The 21,588-nt window shown below is 25.3% G+C and overlaps 2 protein-coding genes across 2 annotated transcripts in view; one reads left to right on the plus strand and one right to left on the minus strand.

Annotated features, from left to right (window-relative positions):
- The window catches only part of LOC136981008 (protein turtle-like), a 112,449-nt gene extending 110,611 nt beyond the window's left edge, over window positions 1–1,838 (minus strand). Inside the window, exon 1 of the mRNA XM_067277254.1 lies at window positions 1,599–1,838. Coding sequence (XP_067133355.1) covers window positions 1,599–1,701 — 103 coding nt within the window. The 5' untranslated portion in view covers window positions 1,702–1,838. The remainder of the gene's footprint in view (window positions 1–1,598) is intronic.
- A 9,176-nt stretch (window positions 1,839–11,014) lies between these two features.
- On the plus strand, window positions 11,015–15,067 carry LOC136980952 (uncharacterized). Its single transcript, XM_067277151.1, has 4 exons — window positions 11,015–11,217; window positions 13,154–13,311; window positions 13,369–14,196; window positions 14,262–15,067. The coding sequence occupies exons 1-4, from the start codon at window positions 11,015–11,017 to the stop codon at window positions 15,065–15,067; spliced, it is 1,995 nt and encodes a 664-aa protein (XP_067133252.1).
- Window positions 15,068–21,588: the final 6,521 nt, after the last annotated feature.

Below are 21,588 nucleotides of genomic sequence, written 5' to 3' on the forward strand. Positions count from 1 at the left end.
ATGATAAATGTTTATTTTGTAAGCGTACTTCCTCACTGTATATCTTAACTTATATCAGATAAATACAAATAATAGGCTGGTCTTGATTAAATATTATTTAATTTATGAATTTAATGTTTATTTTTATTAATAGAGAATAAAATACTTTATGATATGTTTGTCGCTTCTTGTTATAGAAGAGTTAATTAGTAAGACCCTTGATGAGCTTTTTCAATTAAAAAAAAATATATATATATATATTGAATTTGTATAATTACAAAATGCTTTAAAAATTAATTCAAGTTAATAAAGGAAATATTTATTTAATTTCAATAAAAATAATTCAATTAAGTAAATAAATAATTAAGAAATCTACTAGAAAAGATCACTTAATTTTAAGCATTGCAGTGAAGTATCCTTTGATACACACTGTAATTGTATACTGTTTTATACATTATTTCTTTAATTATTCAGACAAATTCATGAAAATATAATTAAATAACCGAGTTTTTTACGACAGACATAAATAAAATATAGTATAGTACAAATGAAATTTATATTTTACGCCAATGTACACTACACACGATCTTACAGAGTTAATAGATCTGATAAAAAAATTTTTATTAAAAAAAAAATATATATTATAAAATGAATAAAAATATATCAGGAAATAATTCTGACGTATTTAAAAATCGCTTTAAAGTATTAAAACTTCTTGAACAGTAAACTAATTTAAATAATGGTGTGAGATAACAAATCTTTCAACTTAATATAATTAACCATATAAGTTACTTGAACAATGGCGAAGTTTCAATAAATTATAAATTTAATGAAGCAATTCATCTTGATTCGTATGCTTAAATAACTAAAATATAAACAAGAGAAACATTTTTAAATTTACAAAATTCAAAAATATTTGTTATAAAAAAAGAGAGAGAGAAAGAAGTAAAAATATTTTCCAAATTTTCTCGAATTTATTTATTTATTTATAATATTTTTTAGATAAATTTTGAGGTTTATTTGAAGTGCAAACTTTTTTATTAATAGTAGAACATATTGTAAGGGTCAATATAATTTTTTTTTATATGTAGGTAGAAGAACAATTGATTAAGATATATACGTATATATAACGTCATAAAAATAAATATTCTCATACACATATACATGTATGTAGATATATATATATTGAAGTAAATAAAATTTATGGTAGCAAAAAACATGGCAGCATCCAGATAAATAGGAAGAACGAAATAACTTCGTGAATAAAACATCATTGCAGTGGCTGCAATATCTACGCACCTTCAAGTTACAATACCTAAGCATTGACATGTTTAGTGTTTAAAAAGATCTTTTTTTAAGCTTTCCCCTCCCTCGAACTAGGATAGAATGTTTAAAATAAAACTCTTCTTTCTACGGAAAATAAAAATATTAATAAAAGTCTTCCCATCTATCTACATTTATAAATTTCTTTTTTTACCGCGTAATATAACACGCTTAAATTAATTCTAAAACGTTGAAAAGTGAGAAAAAAAGTGTGTTTTCTAGATATATAATAAATGAATTATCGAATTTTTTAAAGTCTTATTTGTGTATTTTATAAGTTGCAGGTACTTACTTACCTGCGCTTTCTCCGATCGAGTTCATCACTTCAGTAAGAAAACATACAAGAAAATGAAGAAAGGGGAAAAGTAGGTTGGGACGACGCTCCATGGCATCAGTCATTGTTCATCTGCCAGCACAAAAAACAAGCACTTATTTAAATAACATAAATTTATTAAATTTTTTCGCCTCTACGTTGTGGCAACACCGTCGCAAACAGCAGTCGAAAGACTACAGACAACTGGCAGTGCTTCATGCGATCTGTGCGACACCTATCGCCAACCGGATGTTATATGCCAAGCTACTAGAGCGCCGCCTGCCAAGACCAAGAGAAAGCACTCTTTAATATTCCATCGTGACCGGTGTAGTGTGTGGCCCGACTGAATAGTTGATGATCTTGTGAGCACAATAGCACGGATATACGGTTATATATCACTATTTTGTGCGTGTCTGTGCCTAAAGGGACGAAGTTACCATGGTAGTACACAAAGTATAAAAGGGGTGGGATCATTTACCACAGGAAAAGGCAAAAAAAAAAATTCCACTCATCGTTGCACATTCTATGACGTAAAGAATAGTCACGTACTGTGCAGTTGTTACTATGACGATTGTATAACGTGATACGAATCATCATACTGACCCCGTACAATCAACATGATAACAATGAAAATCATTCCCTTTTTTTGAAATAACGAAAATTATTATGGGATATATATTCTTCTCGAAACTATTTAGCATGCTGCCAATGATGAGAAATGCGAAGGAGAAAAAGAATTTAAGAGAGGGTAAGGGAAAGATACTTTACTAGGAAAATTGGATAGTTTTCGAAATGGAAAAACGGAAAAAAAAAGTATATATATATATATATATATAAATTATTTCCTATGTTTACGAATTATCCAACTCACGTAATTTGCACTCTTTTGTGTGTGTCTGTAGAGTGGATATTTGGAAAATTCGATAGTGTCACGCAACCGTTTTAACCGTTCGTTACGCAAAGTGTGATATATGTGTACATAGAAGAATATATACATATATAACGTATACATAGGTTTAGGAACTGATTTCACGCGAAAATTAATTAATTTTTCAAGACAAAAATATACTTATAAAAAATTAAATTATTATTGTTATTGTACACAAAACTTAGAACAAAAATGTAAACACGTACTACACATTATTAGTAATTTAAAGTTTAGCTGAATAGTGAGGAGATAAAGCTTAGAAAATTTTTATCAGTCATACTTCTGGCGTGGTTTTTGATCCAATTGATGCGGTTATTCGGCATTTTGCCAAATTTTTCTCCTTTGGCAAAAGATATCTTCTTTTTTCTCCCCCTCCTCCTTCTTCTTCCCCCTTGCTGGGTCCCCCCTTTATTGTAAAACTAGCAAATGGAGTACATAAAATAAAAGGAAAAATTTTTCAAACATTTATTTTCAAATCGTACTTGAATAGAGCATATCACTATTTACTTATTCAACAGATGAATTAGGTTAAGTGTTTTTATAATACTAAAAAAAAATACCAATATCAATATTTATTCATTTTATAGATATCTTCTCTTGTAAATTATTCTATATAATTTCAAGACAAGGAAGCCATTTCTGTAGTACCTTTTTATATTTATTTTTTAAAGTGGTCCTTTATAAAGTATATAATTTAATAGGTTTCTTTAAAATAAATTTATCTTTTTTTTATTTTTTTATAGTAGATTGTTTGATCTTCATCTTTTTTCTTCTTGTTTGCTCAGTTTAAACAAAATTTTTCTTCGGTTATAAGTATTGATTACTAAGAATAAATATATGATACATTCTAATTTCCTTGTATATGATATTCAATTCTTATTAATAATATATATATATTTTTAGAATATATATTATAGTTAATTTAATTAGTAGAGTTGCCTGATGAAGAAGGGATGCTCTATATTAAAGATATAGAATATACAACACCACGTACAGACATAGTAACTTGTTTTCTTCAAGTTCTTCACAAAAAAATAAGTTAAACATTTATATATATATATATATATATATTTTATAACAATCTTATTTAATATATTCCATGTTTTTTTACAAAAATACTTTAAAAAGTACAGCACTTTAGCAATATATCTTTATTTTTGTAAACACATTTCTTATATGTAAATTCTTCAGTATATTTTTTTGCAAAGTTGTTTATAATATTTCTTAATATATTCATTCCTTTAAAATTCTGCACGTGTAAACCTTTTCTTTATATTACAATTCGATGCTATATATGCTAGAAAATAATATAGTATATGTTAATTTATAATTAATTTAAGCGTCAAAGCGGAAGAGATGCCTCATTAAGTAACGATGCCCTGTTATATACAATCGGCTAGCGTGCAATCTTGCATATACTTTTATTATTTCATATCATGCAATAAGGGGAAGTATATTATTAAAACAAAGATACCCTTTATTAAAATTATACAGTCTTTCGAGCCCATTTTTTTGCAGATTTCACACTGCAAGAATGGGCTTGAAACATTATTTTAAGCCCATTCTTGGGGCTTTATTTCATAATGAAATATTATTAAAAGCAGTAATTTAAAATATTGACCCATTTTTCTTGTTTAAATGTAAACTTTTAAAAACATTTATCTTATAAAATATTCAATAGATAAATTTTATTAATTCAAAATCGTTAAATCGTGCAAATTGCCTCGAGAGATTTATATTTTTTTAAAATTATATTTAAGGGGAAAAAAAATTTTAAAAATTATTATTAATGTTTACTAAAGTAAATATAAATATTGTAAACTCTGTTATTATATTGTATTTGAATGAAAATTAAAAAAAAAAGTTTTATGATTAAATTGCAAATCAATGCTTGGCATCATTTAAATTTTTAAAATTTGTTTCATATATTATTAAATAATAACCTAAAGTACAATTCGTAGAATTTGCGTGATGAATAAACAAGGATTATGCTATGAATATATATATATTTTATATATATAGAATGGTACACATTTGGAGATAAAAAAACAAAATGAGAGCAAATTATCTATTTTTGCTTAATTTTTTTTAAATTAAATTTTCTAGTTTATGTGTTTTTGGAAAAATCGTAAAATTGTTAAATGCGGTCAAACCTACGAACGACGGACACATAGGTAAAGGTTGAAAACGTCCGTGGTTCGGAGGTGGACGTGTTTGGAGGTTATTTTATACAAAACTTCCTGCAAAAATGGCTGCTTTTTAGAGGTTGCCAATATGGGGAGGGGGGATTCGATTGTGTAACTAAATGTTTCAAAAATCAAACCTTTCGTAATTCGAACGGTTTTATTATATTATAAATCGTTTAAAGTACATTTTAATATCCGAATATAATTTACAAACTTTTAATATTTATTATAATTAATGTGTAAATTAATTATTTATACACAATAAAATTATATATAACAATCTAACATATCGAAACAAAACATGATCTTTAGTAAAAGAAATAGTGGAAAATGCGATTTTTAACACATTTTTCGTGTTAAAATTATGTGCTCGAGTGTTAAAAATCAATCCGGAAACGAAGATTTATGAGGAAATAATGTTAGAAGAAGATTAAGATCCGAACCCACGTTAACATCCGAACTGATGTTCTTCATTGATACAACGTGAGCTGTAATGCTCTATCATCAAATTATCAGCATGGACATGCTCTAGGATAAGTACAAAGCACTGCAAAGACGTGGGTTCGGATCATACACAAATCCAGTTGTTATTTTCCTACCTTAAAGCTTTGTAGTTTAACTACTTAATTTAACAAGTGAATGATTTTTAAATAAATATACAGCTCAATACAAAAATATTCAAATTAAACAATTAAAATCGAGAAAGAATTAAAGAAAAAAAAAATATATATATATTAAAAAATATGTAATTTTGCAAGTAAAAAAGAAATCATTTATCTAAATGAGTAAAGTAATCCTATTTAAATAATAATAAAATAATTTAAATTTTCTTTATTATGTTAATGAATATAAAACAAAATATTAAAAAAAAATTATAGACGATATTAAAGATTTAACAAAGCATTTAAATGAGTTAATAAAGAATGAATTTAGGAAACATTCAAAAGAATTTTAAGTAATTAACAAATAAAGGATGCAAAAATAAATAAGGAGAAGAAAAATTTAAGTAAACCAACAAACAAGAAATACAAATAATGAAGAATTTAACTTTAGTAAATTGTTCAAAAGAATTAAAGTAAAAAATAAATAAAATAAAATAACTTTAGGTAAATTCATTTTTTAAAATACTATGAATTAACAATATAAAAATATACTTTTTCTAAGAGTTTTATTATATTATAAATCGTTAACCATTTTCTGTCTCTGCTACACTTTTCGGAATCGTACAGTTCCTTTTACAGCGGTTAAGCCAGTTTATAAATGATTATAATTATTTTTTTTATTAATTAACTTTTTTATTTAATGATAAAGAAATCGCCTGTTTATCCGCAGTAAGAGGTATGACGTAGACAAGGAGATAATTTAAGGAAAGATTAAGATCCGAACCCACGCTAGAATTTGTATTGATGTTCCTTAATGATATAGCAAATGTTCTAATTAATTCTAATAATATATCAAATGTTCTAATTACCATCAGAAGCCTTACTCCTTGTAAGGAGAAAATGGGTATAAATCAGTGTAAGGTTAACACCTCGATTTAAATGAGATTTCCTTATGAAATTTAATTGTTTTTTTTTAATGAAACTTAAGTAAAAGTTCGTAAATTTTAATGTTTTATATTTTATTTACTACATAATTTAATATTTTTATTTTTTATTTTTAAAATAATCTTTAAAATCTTCTGTAATGCTAACAGCAAAAGTACAATTTCCTATGCAAGAATATATTTTAAAATATTGAAAATAAGATAAAATATTCTTTAAAAAATTAATCTTTTAATAAAATTTTAGTAGTAAATTTTAAATTTTGTATAATAATAATAGAATTTATTGCAAAAGAATGAACATTATAAGCATAAATTTAGAAAGAAACTAATACAAATTAATTATTTATTTACTTTAAAAAAATTCTTATATTTATTTATAATTTATTAAGAATTAAAATAATTAAATAAAATAATTTTTAATTATACAATTAAGAAATTTATTTATTTCACATTTAAAAAAATTATCTTAAATATATTTAATTTTTCAATAATTTTTATGAATTAGTTTTAATACTTTTTTTGCATTTTTAGCGCCTTAAAAAAATTATTTACATTAAAAATCAAATCTTATAAGCTATAATATATATATTTATGTATAAATATTTTATAAAATATAAATTTATACGTAAAAACTATACAAGAATCTGTAAAATAATTTTAAAATTTTCCTTAGATTATTAAAGTTATTAATAGAATTTTTAAAAATGAATTCTTCACGAATCTTGTTAATTATTTTTTAAATAATTGATTTGTCTGAAGAAGAAAATCGATAATTTATACAAAAAAAAACTTTAAATTAAAGTTTTAATATTTTATTTATAAACTTAAAATATATATTTTTAAACTATTTATTCGACATTTTTAAAACTAAATTTTTTACGTCATAAGTTTATTTACATATTTAATTACAATTAACTTACTTAAATGTATTATTTAATTATAATTAAAAATCTAAATTATGTACTTTTAAGTATTTATTTATAAAAAGAAGACAGAACTTAAAAAAAATTTTTAAATAAATATTTAATATAGATTAGTTTTTAATTGTAATGAACATAATTAAAAGGTTTAATTATAATTATTTTTTTTTAAATTATTAATTTAAATATCAAATAAATAAATTTTTAGCATAAAGAATTCACTGAAGTTATATTTATATCATATTTAATCATTTATAAACAGTCAAACTCGGCTTTAATTGTAATTAATGTACGTTTTAAATCAAAATTTTTATGTTTAAACTTAAATAAGTTATATTTTTAAGGTATTTATATATTTATAGATAGGAAAATGTTTATTTAAATATTTTAAACTGAAGTTAACGTAGGTTGATTACAATGCTGTTATCGTCTATAGTAAATTTGATTAGTTGAAGCTTTTAACTAATCTTAGATGATACGAAAACTTATCAAGTATTTAAATATTCCAATTATATCATTATCCTTAAAATGTTATCTAAATATCTAACGTTAGAAGTGTATAATCTGCGGTTATTATAGAAAATCTACCCATTCATTTATTATTAATCATTATACTTTGATTGTAGGTGGATATATCGGAGCCTTTACTCCAAGGAGGGGGAAAAATTAAAGAGATTGACGTAAAATAATTATAAAAATATAAGGTTTTTGTTTTTTTCCTCCCTTATATATATTAAAGTAGATCATACATGTTAAAGATTTGTCAATTGACTTACTTAATGGTGACATATTAACGATTAACGTGACAAGTAGCTATTAAATTTGACCCATCGTCTGTCAATATAAGTAATCTTTAATGACAAAATCAAAATAAATGAAGATAAAATATAGAAACATATATATATATATAGAAGTGATAGTTGATTGATATTATTTACTATTAAGTTTGATTGTTATCAGAAGTTACGACAATTTTTCAAATTTGTTGATTGATGAATTGTTCTAGAATTATTAATTTACGAGCTGATTTTTCCTCTCTCTTCCTTCTCTTTTCCTATATCTTCTATTCCTTCTTTCTTCACCTCCTCTTGATTCTCCATCTCTTTCCTCTCCCTCTCTCTTCTCCTCCTGCTCCTCCTCTTCCTCGTGTCTTTGAATAATTATTAGAATGCGCGATTAAACAATACATTTAGCTAGAAAATGATACCATTTAAAATCATTTAACTAAGTAAAATATAGATCTTTCAAATTGATGATTAATGAAATGTTTTAGAATTATTAATTTCCTGATTTTTTTCCTTCTCCTCCTCCTCTTCATATCTTTGAATAATCATTAATATAGGCTATTAAACATTAAATGGTACTATCATCTAGATGAATGTAACTATTTAAAATATAGAAACAGTACATAAAAACGATAACTGATTGATATTATTTACTATTAAGTCTGATTGTTATCAGAAATTATAACGATTTTTCAAATTGTTGATTAATTAAATGCTTCAGGATTATTAATTTATGTATTTTTTCCCTCCTCTTCTTCTTCTTCTTCTTTTCTTTCTGTTCCTCGTGTCTTTGAATAACCATTAAAATGTGCGATTAAACATTACATTTAGCTAGAAAATGGTATCATTTAAAACCATTTAACTAAGTAATTAATGCAACAAGTTTGCAATATAGCGATTTTCTTAATGTTTTCTAAAATACTTTTATAAAAATTAAACTTTTGGGAATATTTTCATTGCTTTATTGAACCATTCACTTTATCCTATTTTAATTACGTAAATTACTTAATTTTTTTTTAATTTTTATATTAATAATAAAAGCAGAAAGTGGGAAAGAAAGAGTTAGAAAATAACATTATTATAAACACACTTTAAAACGTATAATAAATTTTCGTATTTAAAAATTATCTCTTACAATATTACACAAAAATAACGGGGAGGGGAAGTGTTGGGGAATAAAATAAATATTTTTAAATAGTAAAATTATAAAAAATTTTAATTAAAATTTTAAATTATGTTTACATTAAAAAAATTATAATGAAGATTTCAAATTTTACAACTTGATTTCATCGTAAACACTCTTTAGAATTAAAATAGTAAATTTTTAAAAGGTGCTTCGTTCTTCTCCCCATTTTTTTAATTTATAAAAAAAACACTAAAATAACGTACTGCTGTGATGAAAATTAGTTTTATTCTTTATTTTTCTTACTTTTTCCTACATAAAATACATTCAAATTCTTGCATTTAGCCTTTACAACTCATCTACATGGATAAAATCAAGTGTCAAGAAAATGTGTTGATTTTTACGCTAGTTTTTTCCTTTTTACTTGTGAAAAATCTCCAAAAATACAGTAGCCACTTTGTGGTACCAATGACAAATTGTGCATGCGCAGAATGTTTTTTCACTTAACTCAAACAGTTCACATCATGACGTCTTAATGCACCAGATAATGGAGGATCATCGTTCACAGTTGACGTTAGAAAGTTTTCCAATATTGAAAATGATACATTAGAGCGCATTGTTATTTTCTCTTATTTTATCATAAATATATATATACGACATATATATAACTAATCTATAGACTTCTCTTAACAATTTGTATATTTTATTTTCATAAATTAATGCCAAAACATTTAAAAATAATTAAAAAAAGCTATAATAATTTCTATGATTCTATGCACATTACAATCATCAATCTAGTGTTGAAGACTTTTACTGTTGCAACCAAGTCGTAAAATAAATAATTAAAATAATTCATGCGTTTATTTTTTGGTGGAAACCTTTACTTCATTTATAGTAATTGCTGGATAATTATACTACGTAATTTATCTTGTCATAAAGAGAACGAAATATTTACATATTATATACAGATGAGAGGGAAAAAATGAGTAGTATGCAAATATTCGCATTTGATTAATAATTTAACAATTTATTTTATTTACATATTTCTTCTGAAATTTTTTTTAAAATATTTTTTTTTGAATTTTTGCCATTATTTTTTATTTTTACCATATCTGTTTTATATAACAGAGGGAAAGTATGGTGGTCCACCTACACACACACACGTAAAGACCCTAACATCACCCTGTTTGAAGCTTAATAACTCCTGTGCTTTTTGTCGCAAATTTCTGAAATTTTTCAGGGAGGTTTGTATATTAAGGGGATTAATAATATTACATTTTGGTGTTTAAAGATCGACGGGGTTGGGAGATATAAGGAGTCGTGTGTCAATCTCGAGTAGAGGACTTAATGACGATTTTACTCATTGGTATTTACAATTTTTTTTTAATAAAAACTATCCCTACCCTCAACATTAATTATTTTTTTGCCATTTAATAGTTAAAATTATAAAAAAATTTTTTAAATAAAATATCACAACAGGTGGCACCACCAAATTTTCAAATGTTGCTCGGAAAGTTAAGCAACTCGTTGCTAGATTTTTTGACGTTTTGATCATTTTTTCTTAAATTTATTTAAAGAATTTACAATTTTTTAAAGGATTTAATTATTTATACGTAAAAATTTACGTAATTAACACTAGAAAAAGTTTTTTTTTAACAGAAAGTTTCTGTATCAACATCTAACACACCTGAAGGAGAATCGTTGAAATTTATTTTCTGTCCCAAAACGTCCATTGCACTCTACTTTTATGTCCCTAACTTATAGATTCAATCATTTTTTATTTTTATTTTTCTTTTCTCCTTCCTCCTCCTTTTTTTCCTTTTTTGCTAAACACAAATAGAATGATTTTAACATGTGACTAGTTTTCCAGCAATTCTATTTCGTTTTAAGTGTATTGATGTTCCTATGCAGATGAAGTGGAGTGAAGTGATTCTGATTGCACTAAAGGGAGGTGGAACAGATGCTGTAGAAGAAAACTTAAGGTCTTGCTACACCATATTTCCGATGGTAGAAAAGCTAGAAACTGTCGGTGCTCAGAGAATAAGGCTTTTATTAGAGAGACGTTGGTTTATGACCTCATTACACAACATTGTGAGATATTTTAGAGGAAGGAAGTAAGACGGTGTTTGAAGTCGTATATTTCATGAGACTTCCGGACCACACGGTTCTGAATGAAGACAATATCTAGAGGAAATCATTTTGATTGAAGTTAAATTATATATATATATATATTTTTTTTCAATTCATTATTTTTTCTATTTTGAACTAGGAAAACATAAAAAAATAATTTATTTATCGAATAAAAATCTTTTATTACTCTGCCTATAATTGCGTAATGATGTTAAGCACTTAAAAAAATCAAACATTACAAGTTAAATTTATGAATATTTATCAAATTTTACGTGTTTATTCTCTCTATTATTAGAAAAATAATATGAAAAAAAAAATTCTTATAGTCGATTCATGTTTGGAATAATAATAATAACAATATTAATTTGTTAAATTATTTTAAAAAATCAATGAATTATTCAGTTTTTATTATTTAAATTTTTAATATATTTTTAGTGTATTTACAAGAGGATTTTACATATAAACAATTGAATATATGCAGTTTACATGTATAAAATATATACTCTCCAAAATATAAAATAAATATTGTACACGACGAATTATATAGAGTGAAAAATGTACAGAAAATCGTATCGGATATGGATTTACTGTGTAGTACATAATATATTTACAGAGAATTTATAGAATGTATAGTATGATTTAATAGTTGTGAAAGTGAATTGTAAAGTACAGATAAATTTATGTTGATACAATGCGAAAAAATGTAAATAAATTTGTACAGATATATACAAAACAAAGACGAGAGCTGAATATGTAAGTTGAGAAACTAACTGTATTCACGAAAAATAAGAAATAAATAAAATATGTATATGTGGATCTATATACAAAATATGAGTTATATTCTTGAGAAACATATATATTCAAGTCTATATGGAAATTACATTTGTACAAGAACTAAAAAATTAAATATTCAAGCGGAGGTTCAAAATTGAATCACATATTTTTATTTTGTATCCTGCATAATAATATATATATATATTATTATTATATATAAAATATTTTACACGATATTTATGTTAAAAATTGTATTTTTAAGATGATGATAATAGAAGAAAAAAGGAAACAAACTTTCACTAATACGTATCCAAAAATGGTGGAAACAGCTTAGCTCTTCATCCAGAGATTTACACGATAAAGTAATATTAAATCTCTCTCAATCTCTAGCATCAGTATCTGCAAGGAACAGTTATCTTCTATATAAAACCACGAAATGTCACAATGGATGCGGAATTTAATAGAAAAAACAAAATCGAAAGACCATTGAAGTTTGATAGGGACGACCCAGATAGCTACTTAGTCGGAAACTATCAGTTTATTATGTGGTTGCCAAAACATGATCAGATGTGCAGTGCGTGAAACTACTCCAGTTTCAAGAAACTACCAATTTCTCCGAGATAACAACGATCTGGTTTTAGAACTACTTCGTTATTCTGCGGATCCTTTAGACCATTAACGTTTCCACTACTAAAACAGGAGCTATATAAAACTTTTTAAGGCGGTTTCTATGTATATATCCTGAAAAATCTTATTATACGCTAATTAACTCAGTAATATTCCAACGTTTAAAAATATATTTTGATAATTTAAGTAACGTGGTTCGAATTTAAGAGAGAAATTTATACTTTAAGCATCATAATATTGCTATATTATAGTTTAAAATATGAAGATTTTTAGCTTCATCTACATTATAATTTACTATTTTCTATATTTTTCTTACCTTACCTTATAATAAAGTTGGAAAAATATTATCCAACATAATTCAACTTTTAATTTATATTATACGCATTTAATGAGAGAATATCTATACATACGATCTCCACTTACAAAAAGCGATACGTGTAAGGGGTTTTTTAGGCCTAAATTAAAGGGCCAATCAAATAAATATATCAAAAAATCCTTCATTTCTACGAATAATCAAAGAACAGAAGATTCTATAAACCTAGTAATACTAGAAAATAATAACCAACAAGGACATAGAATAGAGCTGACAAACTTAGTAGTTGGACTACCATTAGAAGAAGGTGAATATACAAAAAGGTATAATTACAAAATTCGTTTTGGATTCTGGAATATACAAGGTATCCAAAGAAAGCTATACACAGATACATTTTATAAATACTTGAATTCCAATACAGTTATTGGTTTGTCTGAAACTTGGTTGATCCAGCTAAAAATAGAAGATAAAACTTATTTAGAACGAACCTTCTTAGTATTGGAAAGTAAAGGTCAAAGAAATAGTAAATTCGGTCGACCTTTTGGAGGACTCTTATTGTTAATTAATAAAAATCTAGGTAAATTGAGATTTTGGATTGCTGATAACAATTACGTCCTAGCTGAATTAGAACTCTGTCAACATCTAAGTTCACGCTGGAGAGAAACACGTATAGGAATTATACTCATATATCTCCCACCAAATTCCGATAAAAAGAGAACCTTAGTAGAAATTCAAAATAAGATAATACAAAGAACTAATATTACAGATTTGTGGATAATTGGGGGCGATGCTAATAGTCGAATAGGTGAAGCAATGGATACAAAAAACAAAAATAACAATGGAATTATTGACAATATCAGAATGTCTAAAGATAAAGTAAGTAACTTAGGAGGAAAATCATTACTAGAATTTGTACAAGATAATAATCTATATATGTTGAATGGACGACTCCCAAGCGACTGTCCTGCGGAATATACCTACCTGTCTAGCTTAGGCAAATCTGTGATTGACTATATAATTTGTTCGGAAACTGCCCTAAATATGATTAAAGAATTTAGAGTCTTGAATATCGATATGTCAGACCACTTCCCTGTACAACTAGAATTCAATGGAGCCCCATACGAAAACAGGGAAGAGCAAACTCAAAAAAATAATCGAACCTATAGAAGAGAGACGAAAAGAAGTTTTAATCTGAAAAAATTCAAAAATGAATTCAACAATCAATTGCTGATGATACAATATAAAGAAAGTAATATAACGGCTGTGCAGAAATATGATAAATTAATAAATATAATAGACCATTTTCGATCGAAGGAATTCATCTATTGGCTAATCTATACAATAATTTCTATAATACGGGTACAATACCTAGAGATTGGAATAAAATCATCTTCCAAATGATATTTAAAAAAGGTGAAAGAAGCTGTCCAGCCAACTATCGACCTATCGCTCTTTTGTCTGGGTTTCGCAAACTGTTTACAGCAGTACTAACAGAAAAGTTTAACGAGTGGACAGAGAATAATAAACTACTTAATTATACACAGTTTGCCTTTACAAAAAACGGAGGCACCCAAGTTGCATTATTTTCATTGACGACACTAATCCAATTACAATTATATAAAAAAAGACAAAAAGTCTTTGCTTTGTTTTTGGACATTGAAAAAGCATATGACTCAGTGGTTATTGCAGTATTACTAGAGAAGTTAAGCAAAAACGGAGCAGATACACGTATGATTAGAATAATCGATCAATTGTTCGGACACTACGAAGTAATCATTAAACAATTTGATAAGAAATGGCCAGAATTACAAGTGGATAGAGGTCTTCTTCAAGGTGACCCTTGGTCTCCACATCTTTTTAACTATTTCCTAGCAGACATAAATGAATGTTTTGAGAAAGAAGATGATGGATTTTATATAGACGGCCAAGTAATCCACTCTATAGCATATGCGGATGATATCGTACTAGTCGCACCCACAGCAGCAGGTCTTCGAAGAAAAATTAGAAATATACAAAAATATTTCCATATATTAAAATTAAGCATCAATCCAAGAAAATCCTCAGTCATGATATTTCGTAATGGATCCAAACTTGCAAAAAAAGCACATCATTCTCGATGAACAAAGTACAATTAGAGATAGTACAAGAGATAAAATTTTTGGGAATTATACTGACCCCCACAATAACTTTTGAAAAGCAATATAAAAAAGTCGTTCACAAATCAAATTGTCTGATTAATAATATGGTGAAACTTTGTACACATATTAAGCTTAAAAATATATTTAGTCATTTTAGACTGTTTACCTCTATAATTTTTAATGCGATATCCTACGCCTCACCAATTTGGAGTCTAACAAATTATAAGAAACTTGAATCCATTCAAAATAAATTTATTCGAAAAATTTTTACATTGGAATACAATATTGCTGGTTACGCTCTTAGAATCGAACTCAGCAGATTTAGATTGGCTCCTTTCTTTGTCAAAAGATTTGTTAATTTTCTATATAAGATCAGAGACAATAACAACCTTCCAACAAAACTATTATATTTGCTGTATAAAAAAATGTGTCAAAAACCCCCAAAAAATACCTGGATTAGTCAAATGAAGAATATAATCAATGAATACGGAGTTTCTATAGCTCCATTACTAGAAAATTCAGAAATTAGCGACTTTATAAGGAAACAACTAATACATAATGCACTGGAAATCTCATTAGCTCAAGATATCGAAGAAATACATAAGAGAAGAGAGCCTAAATGGTATAAAATATTGCTAAATTACCCCTTCAATAACAACTATATGTTATCTAATATGTCGTTTACAGTCAAGAAGTTTTTCATTCAACTGAGATTAAATAGCAATATGGTTTTAATTAATAATAGAATCTATGAAATTTCCAAAAGTAGCTGCCCAAGATGTCAAGAATTATTCACTAAGTATCACGTTTTCTGTGGATGTAAAAAAGGCTACGAACTAAGAATTAAAATGGATTTAAACCAATTAAATTTCATCACAGAAGAAAATCAAATGTATCGTTTCTTCCAAGGTGCAAATACTGCTATGATTTATAAATTATATAATTATACAAAAACCTTTTGTAATCAATCCTAAAAGGGTGAATGAAATTGAATTGACCTGAACATTGTATATAATAATACTAACTGATAAAAACTGAATATGTTATAACTATGACTATGATCAATGTTCATTCTATGTTATAACTCCCTGTAATAACAGGCTTTTGCCTAATATGACTAATAAATATATTATTATTATTATTATATTATACGCATTTAAAATCTCATCATTTATGCAATTTTATAATTATATTTGACTATTTTACAATGTGAAAATTTCAGTCTGATTTATATTAAATACGTCATTAGCTTTTCAACTTCATTAAAATCCTAATTTACAACATTAAATCACTCAATATCCTCTTCAAAATTCTCATGTATAAAAATTACTTATAATTATAAATTTAAAGCTAACTTATAAAGTATTATAACCGAATAAAAATCCATATAAAAATAATTAATTTAATAAAGATATGAGTGATATTGTACTAGAAAATTAAGAAATAAATAATAAGTAAATCTTGTAATCGTCGATGATAACTTCAGAACATTGTTTCATATATTTAATTAAATTTTATACATGGGCTATAAAATTAATTTGTAATTTGTTAAATGACATAATACGACAAATTACATAATATTAAACAGTAATTTCAACAATTATTATATAGTTTACGTATTATATACTTAATATTTTCATCTATTGATTATTAGTAACCATTATTGACATTTAACCTGACATTTATGACATTCCACATGAATTAAACACTATTCATTGTGTGACGTATACAATATAAAGTTTGAAATTCTCTCTCTCTCTCTTCTCCAATTCTCATATAATCTGTCTTTCTTGATTAATTATTGGTAAACCTTTAATTAATTTAACTGAGAGTAATTATTATCTATTCTTAGCTTAGACTGATAACTACCTCAAATAGGTATAAAGCATTGTAAAGCACGCATTTCTAACGTAAAAAATTAAGTTAAAAATTTATATTTTAGGTACCTAAGTGATTAAATATTTTTAAAAAATTAAACATTTTTGACAATTATTCATCTCAGTTAATCATAAAAGATTAATTATGTTTACTATTAATATAAAATTGATTGTGTGGGATTTTAGTTTTGTATGCTGTTTTTTTAATTATAATTATTATCATTTTTTTTCCTTAAAAAATCGATGAATGTACTTGATGATTTTAGATAAAATTTAGTTTAGAAAATTCATATTTTCTTCAGTTTACATAAGATTTATTTTGAAACACACACACACACAACACACACACAACCTTAATTATCAGATGTTACACCATTGGCATTCGACTTGGAAATTAATTAGAATGCAAGTTTGTAGTTAAAATATAATGAAGCTAGAAAATAAATTAATATTAAAACATTTCCTTCCCATTTATTGATTAAAATTATTTACTGTTTTAAAATTTATAAAATTAATTTACTTCATTTTTTTCCCTTTATTTATTATAATTATTTACAACTTTTAAAAATAATTATATAAAAGTTTTAGTATACTTTATTCAGATTTTTTTTAAAGTTAATTAATTTATATAATTGTTTTTATTTGATATGTAATATTAATGATAATCACTTGACGATTTTATTTGTAATTAATTTATCTTTTAAGTTTTGTATCTATTTTTTTAATATTTAATTTGTTTAAAAATTAATTAATTACACTTAACCTTTTATACTTTTAAAACAAAAAAAAAAAAATAAGTTTAAAATACAATTGTTTTAAATGATAAATTATAGAACTTTAATTTAATAAGTTGATAATATATATAATTTTAATTTATTTTAATTTTTTATAATTAAAAAGTTATTTAGAGCAGCTAAAATTTATGTTTTTTGCAGTAAATTAAATGATAATTAATATAGTCAAACCTCTGTACGACGGACACTGACCGGAACATTTAAATAGTGGCCGTTGTTTGGAGGTTATTTTGTATGCATTTTTGTTCAGAAATGGCCGTCGTTGAGAGGTGGCCCTTATTGGAGGTTCCACTGTATATATTTATGCAAACATTTATTAAAAAATCTCTTAAGATTTATGTTAATAATCCTCAAGTTGACGAAACGTTTCGTCCAGACGAAACCGTTTATTATGCAAAAAAATTAATAAAATCATGTCAAAATACATTTTAAAATATTCTTTTATGTTTTATAAAGAGGGAAACAAGATTTTACAACCGAATAAATAAAGAAAAAATGCTTTAAACAGTTTAAAAATGAACATTGTATTCGTCATCGCTATAACGAGTGACGTACTAACGAGAGCTCGTTTATATCCTTTTAATTTGCTAAAATATCGTTAGCAATATCGTTTAGAATGTAATAAATGTGGCACTTTACTATGCACTTAAATTATCGTCGCATTAATTAATTAATCGAAGATCGATTAATTAAATAAATTTAATAAAGACTGAATCAATTAAGATTTTTAAAAAAATAGTTATAAAAGACAAAATATATATTTATTTTCGAGTAAAATAAATATATATTTTGGTAGATTTAAGTTGAATTTCGATGATATGTTATAGTAGTAAGTAATAACAAACGTAGAGAGTATTACATATATAAAAAGAAAGAAAGTAAAATTAAGAAAAAAAAGAACCATTATTTCTATTATATAATTGACAATTTTGTAAATAATGTATGCAAAATTGCTTAAAAAATTAAATTAAAAAAGTATTTTCCTAAACAGAAAATAAATTTTCATGTTCTCTACCAGATGATACCTAGCCTACATCATTTTGTATTACATAGATAAATAACTGTACTTTACAACGAAAATAATAGCTTTACATATAAAATTTTTGAATCATTTTTAAGAATATATATATAAGTAAATTATATAACCAAAATAAATCAATAAAAATAAGATTTTCATAGTGAAATTGGAGATGATGATGGTGATCAAACTGCTTAGTAAAGTATTGTACTACTGTACTATACTTCCATCTTAGAAGAGAATAAGGTCATATATTAAAATAATTTTACCTATCTAAATATTCATTTTAACATTGTTCTAACCGAAAAAAACACGTCACGAAATATAAAAATTAACACAAATCATTCGTGTTTCGAACGGTAAATCTGATACATTTATTAAGGTCAAACAAAGGTTTATTCGTGTCAACTGGCCTTATTATGTATTAAATTCCAGGACGTTCAAATACCCGGGATACGGATGGGCTTACACAGTCCAAATCAGATAATTTATGATACAATAAATGTAATATATATATATATATATATATATATAATTTATATAGTATAAGTTACATGGCCATCCATTGGCTACAATGATAAAAAGTATGAGTTAAGATCACCCAACAAAAGATAATGTTTGATATTCAAGGGTTTTTTCATGTCGAAAGAAAATAAAATTGATGAATGTACTTATAGAAAATACATAGTTTCATCTTAGAACAGAATAAAAACTTAAAAAGTTTATTTATGATAGCAGCTGAGAGTTATTTGGGTGTTCACCATCTGCGACCCATCATAAAGTTTCCTTACTTTTTTCCTTTCTCGAGTAAAAATTTATATCAATTTATACTTCTATAAACTTCTAATAAACAATTTTATAAACATTTACACCATTATATATATATATATATATATATATATAATTAATTTTAACTTGTTTATCAGTTACGTGCCAATGCTTAAGTATATAAACTTTAAGACGATCAAAGCGCTCGTATTTTCTTATTTATATGCACGGGAAATGATTTATGAAACAAAATTTATGTTTTAAAAAACTTAAAATGATTTAAAATATTTTCTAAAAAGTAAGTTTTTAAAGTTTACGTATCGTCGTATTAGCATTTTCGATATTAAATTCAGTAGCGAGTCGAGCAAAGTTTTAGATTCTAATTTATATATATATATATATTTAGATGCTAGAAAAATAAAGATAAACTGCTAAATAACACAAAGAGTAGAGTATTATTTTTTTATTGATTTATATATATTTAAAAATTTAAAACGTATAAAAATATATTAAATACAAGAGTTATGCAGTAGTAAGTGCGCATTATATAAAGGTAAATAGCTTAGATGTAACGAGTGGAACAAGATGCCATAAGAGTGAGAGTTTTTATCGTTTCCATTCTTAAACTGCTTCACCTATGTAGTAAACTGTTGCACGCATCAATCGATGAAGAAAAGAATGGATATCTCAAGCTTCCTTTCCAAACTTTCCAATATACAATAAAAAATAAACAACAATTCTGGGTCGGTGATGCTTGACAGTATTGGAAAATACTTATTACGTGAGAGATATCTATTGAAAGACGTTACAGAACGAGTTGGATGGATGTTAAGTCTTAGTCTCTTGAGAGGAAATTTTTACCCCCCCCCTCCCCTACTTTTTTTTATTGTTTCCTTCGTTGACTAGGTTAAAAAAATACATGATAAATCCATTATGTAGGACAAAACTTAAATAGGATTAAAGTAAGTTTGACAACGAAAACATATTATTAGTGTAAAGTAAAAATTTTTACTTGGGATTTTATTTTCTATTTTTATTTCTATTAAATCTGATTATTTTTCGGTTATCAATTAAAGTAATTTTTAAGCAATATTTTTTTTTTATATATATATAATAAAAATTTAAATATCTTTTTTATTTTAATTTATAACATTTTTTTAAAAGTATTTTAGTTTGATTTTTAAGTTTTAAGTGCGGTGAAATGTATATAAATTTATTTATACATTTATAAATTATAAGAAGTTTTTTTTTAGAAAACAAAGGGTGAAAATATAATTATATTAACTTATAAATTAATTAATTTAATACTATAATTAGATTTTTAATATTTTAAATAGAAATTACATATTTTTTTTATATTCCAAATTCTAGTTTCAACAGCTAAGTTATAAATTATATATTGATTTATAAGTCTAGTTTCTTTTTCTTTACATTGATCTTTATATAAAAAAAGATTTTTTTTACTTAATAGGTTCTTAAAATGACGTCAGAAACAATTATTGATAAAATTGAACAGGAGACTCAAAAAATTTCTTATTAACACTCCATCCAGTGGATAGAAGTACTCAATCTTTATAAGACAACAAAGAAAAAAAGAAAATAAAGAAAGAAAGAAATAGAGAAGAAGTGAGATTTTTAAAGTTTTAAAAATTTCCTTTGTGACAACTGCAGACAAGATGAGAGAAAGAGGGACATCAATCAGAAACTCCTAAGTCTTACTGTCTTCGGTAATCCTATAGAGTATTAGTGGATGGTATTACGGAAGAAAATTTCTAGACTGCAATAAGGACACATACCATACTTAGATTTTATAGGGGTCAAATGCTAGCTTGTCTGATTTCTCTTTACGCAACATTCATCGCTACTTACGATAAGGAATTACAATAATAACAGGGGGTATCTTCCGACCAATTGAACCATGGGGAAACGTTATCTAAGCTTTACTTATTTGTACAACACATTAATATGGCCGAATTAAGAGCTCTTGAAGCATCACTAAACACTGATTATATTTTCAATGTTTCGACTTTCTTAATCTCATTTAAT

This window comes from Centruroides vittatus, unplaced genomic scaffold (genome assembly GCF_030686945.1).
Source record: "Centruroides vittatus isolate TY-2023 unplaced genomic scaffold, ASM3068694v2 contig_738, whole genome shotgun sequence".
Lineage (NCBI taxonomy): Eukaryota > Metazoa > Arthropoda > Arachnida > Scorpiones > Buthidae > Centruroides > Centruroides vittatus.

Excerpts from the sequence above, each read along its gene's own strand:
- LOC136980952 (XM_067277151.1), top strand. The coding sequence starts at position 11,015 with ATGAAGTGGAGTGAAGTGATTCTGATTGCACTAAAGGGAGGTGGAACA. Across the intron at positions 11,218-13,153 it reads AGATATTTTAGAGGAAGGAA|AACAGAAGATTCTATAAACC; the intron begins GTAAGACGGTGT and ends GAATAATCAAAG. Across the intron at positions 13,312-13,368 it reads TGGATTCTGGAATATACAAG|TTATTGGTTTGTCTGAAACT; the intron begins GTATCCAAAGAA and ends ATTCCAATACAG.